Source organism: Myripristis murdjan, chromosome 12 (genome assembly GCF_902150065.1).
Source record: "Myripristis murdjan chromosome 12, fMyrMur1.1, whole genome shotgun sequence".
In the NCBI taxonomy this organism is placed as follows: domain Eukaryota; kingdom Metazoa; phylum Chordata; class Actinopteri; order Holocentriformes; family Holocentridae; genus Myripristis; species Myripristis murdjan.
In genome coordinates this window covers 46,129-50,000 of record NC_043991.1, presented here as the reverse complement: position 1 = coordinate 50,000, position 3,872 = coordinate 46,129, and the positions used below count along the sequence as shown (strand labels likewise).

The 3,872-nt window shown below is 41.7% G+C and overlaps 1 protein-coding gene across 2 annotated transcripts in view; it reads right to left on the bottom strand.

Annotated features, from left to right (window-relative positions):
• Positions 1–3,872, bottom strand: part of LOC115369231 (alpha-mannosidase 2) — a 19,297-nt gene extending 15,425 nt beyond the window's left edge. The window contains exons 1-5 of one of the 2 annotated variants that reach the window (XM_030065795.1): positions 3,632–3,872; positions 1,623–1,782; positions 675–908; positions 274–418; positions 1–49 (exon numbers count right to left, since the gene is read on the bottom strand). The exon at positions 1–49 is cut by the window's left edge and continues 39 nt beyond it. In XM_030065795.1, the coding sequence (XP_029921655.1) occupies positions 1–49; positions 274–418; positions 675–908; positions 1,623–1,748 (554 nt within the window). In that variant the 5' untranslated portion in view covers positions 1,749–1,782; positions 3,632–3,872. The remainder of the gene's footprint in view (positions 50–273; positions 419–674; positions 909–1,622; positions 1,783–3,631) is intronic. The other variant, XM_030065794.1, reaches the window with a different exon arrangement.

Sequence of the window (3,872 nt, the reverse complement as noted above, 5' to 3'; positions counted from 1 at the left end):
ATGTGACGAGTCTGGTCGCCATAGTAACCATCAAATGTCTTCAACCAGCCTGCAACACACAGACACACACACACACACACACACACACACACACACACACACAGACACACAGACACACAGACACACACACACACACACACACACACACAGACACACACACAGACACACAGACACACAGACACACAGACACACACACACACACACACACACATTTCTTTGGTCAGTCTCCGCCGTGCCGCCATCTTGGCTCAGCGGCGCCCCCTGTGGACTCACCAGGGTCGTTGTGTGAGTGCGGCACCACGAAGACCTCCAGCTGCTGCTCCGCCCACTCGTCGCCACGGTAACTGATGGGGAAGCCTTGTTTCCAGGCACCGCCGTCCGGGTTGTCGAACGCTAGCAGCTCATACACGTCCAGCAGCTGAGCATCATGGGAAATCAAGGAAATATTACATGACATCATTCAAAATGTGGCGAACACTTTCCTGGAAACTGAAAGTTGTTTACAATCCGTTTTGTTGTCACGTGATGTCACGCGACGTGATGTCACGCAGCGTGATGTCACGCGACGTGATGTCACGCGACGTGATGTCACACGGCGTGATGTCATGCCTGGTAATTTGCTTCTCTTTATTTGATTTTTGTGTTTTTCCTTGTTAACTTTAAATTGATCTGACCTTGACTCCGCCCTCCTCGTCCGTCATTTTCCCTGCAATCTGACAGCCGGCAGGCGCCTCCCTCTGCGGCGGGAGGTGGACGGAGCTTCCATTGGCCCCTCCCCCTCCAGTCTTCTCCCATGATGCTTCTGGGCGACGGTGCAGCAGCGAGTCACGCACGGCGGCGACCAGCCGGTTGTTGTCACCAAGGAGACGCTCCAACCTGTCAATCTTCTGCTGAAGGCGGGACAACTCCTGAAAGGGGGCGGGGCCACAAACAGAAAATATATACAAATAAAAAAACTTAAAACATTACATAGATACAGAACTTTTCAAACAAATGTAGAAAAAGTACTGGATATTTAATTAAAATATTCACTAAAGATTAAATATTAAGACATAAAATAGAATTAATTTATACAAATGGATCATTTAAATTATTTAAGTAAAATAAACATACTAAATACAATTAAATGAAGTAATTTTGAAAATATCATGCAAATTAAAACATATGTATAAAGTAAAAAAACTTTTTTTAATTTGCAACGTCAATGGGATAATTAAAAAAGTAAGAAAAAAATCGAAAAATTTAAATTATAAAATAAATGTAAAAGAACTTACAAATGTATTTCAAAAATAGTGTTGAAAGAAAGACAAAGATGTGAAATTGCTCAATTTTTTTTTTAAAATATAAGAATAATAATAATGAAATTAATTTTTAAAATGAACAAATAAGCAAACATCAAGAGCTTCTGGAATTTAAAAAAAATACGAGAAGTAAACTGGTTCTAAGACAAACAAAGTGATTTTGGTTCAGGTTTCAAAGCTTAAAAAATGGTGGAACAAATAACCCTAACCCTAAAAGCATCCTGTTGTTTTTATCTTTTATCTTGTTATTTTTAGTTTTTTCATGTTTCACTGGAGTTCAAAATAACATTTTTATTTTATTCTACATGAATGAAAGGAAACCTGCTCGGTGTGTTCAGCAGGGGGCGTGGTCCTGTCGCTCAGCTCCAGCAGGCGGTAGAGAGACAGCACGGCCACGCAGAAGACTCCGCCCCCCAGCGCCGCCAGCGCCCGATTCCACCTCTTCATTGTCCAATCAGAGCAGAGGAGGGCGAAACCAACCCTGTGAAAGACAGGGCTTTTATTTTGACAGGTATTCTATTCAGTCAGATTAATGTAAACGTTGTTGCTGTTGCTGCGGCAGCTCTGCAGCGCCCCCCGGGGGCAGCGTGATGATCAGGGTCCCAGCCGCATCACGTGACCCAGATTTCTGGATTAGCTGTTTTTACTCTCACGGCTCCTGGGCTGGAGGGATTATAAGTAATCCCTTCAGAGACATCAAATAAACCAAAAGTAATCCAAAATAATCCAAAAATCATCCCATCAGAAACATCAAATAATACTAGAATAACGACATCAGACATCAGATTTTTCGAGCCATAAATAATCTGCAGACATCACAGGTGGCAGGTTTCTTCCAGCTGGTGTTGTTGCCATGGTGACGTGTTTGCGATAATCTGAGGCCGGCAGTGGGAATGAGACGGGAACGTAACAGTAAATCACAGAACGTGAGCAGAACATGAACAGAACGTGACGAGAACGTAAAGAGAACGTGAACAGAAAGTGAATAGAACGTGAGCAGAACGTGAACAGAACATGAGCAGAAAGTGAACAGAACGTGAACAGAACATGAGCAGAAAGTGAACAGAACATGAGTAGAAAGTTAATAGAACGTAGGCAGAACGTGAACAGAACGTGAGCAGAACGTGAAAAGAATGTGAGCAGAACGTGAATAGAATGTGAGCAGAACGTGAAAAGAATGTGAGCAGAACGTGAATAGAATGTGAGCAGAACGTGAAAAGAATGTGAGCAGAATGTGAAAAGAATGTGAGCAGAACGTGAACAGAACGTGAGCAGAACGTGAAAAGAATGTGAGCAGAACGTGACTAGAACGTGAGCAGAACGTGAAAAGAATGAGAGCAGAACGTGAAAAGAATGTGAGCAGAACGTGACTAGAACGTGAGCAGAACGTGATCTCAGCGCTCACTGGGCGGCAGGCAGGAAACACCTGGGACAGCCAGACGACGACATTCACACCACGGGGCAATTCACCTGACCTGCATGTCTTTGTCTACTATACTGTACTATACTATACTACTACTATACTGCACTATATTATACTACTACTACACTGCAGTATACTATACTACTACTATACTGCACTATATTATACTACTATACTGCACTATATTATACTACTACTATACTGCAGTGTACTATACTACTACTATACTGCACTATACTATACTACTACTATACTGTACTATACTATACTACTACTATACTGCACTATATTATACTACTACTATACTGCACTATATTATACTACTACTATACTGCAGTGTACTATACTACTACTATTCTGCACTATACTATACTACTACTATACTGTACTATACTATTCTACTACTACTATAATGTACTATACTAAACTACTACTATACTGCATTATACTATACTACTACTATACTGTACTATACTATACTGTACTACACTATACTATCCTGTACCATGCTATGCTAAACTGTACTATACTATACTATATTATACTGTACTGTACTATACTATACTATACTGTACTATACTACAAACTGCCAACAATTCTGCAAAAAGTAACATGCTGGGAAACAACAGGGAATATTTACTTTTTTAAACTAAAGTGTAAAACCACGATAGGATTTCATAATATTATTTTCGGAAAAATTACGCTCCTGTTCTCACCAGTTTGAACGCTTTACGTCACACTGTGACGTCATTAAAATTCAGAAAAGCTTTCAAAAATCCGTAAAATTACATCCACTGTGAAGAAAACAGCTATGACTTGCAGGTTTACTTTTAACTCTATTTTTCATAAACAACATAAAAATTCCCGGGAAAATCACGTTCACGTTCACATAAGTTTGAGCACTTACGTCACACAGTGACGTCACTAGAGTTAGAAAACCTCAGGGTAAATGCAGGTAAAGTCCTACTTTGTGACGCTCCGGGACTTCCGCGTTAAAGCTGCCGCCGCTCGCGCGACGACACACCTTTCCCGCTGTTCCGCCGGTTGCTATGGTGACGCGGTTGTCGTGTCAGCTCGCGCCGCTTGTTTACCAGCCGCGGCAAAACACAAACAAACATTAACGATGTTGCGGCCGCAGCGGCGCGCGC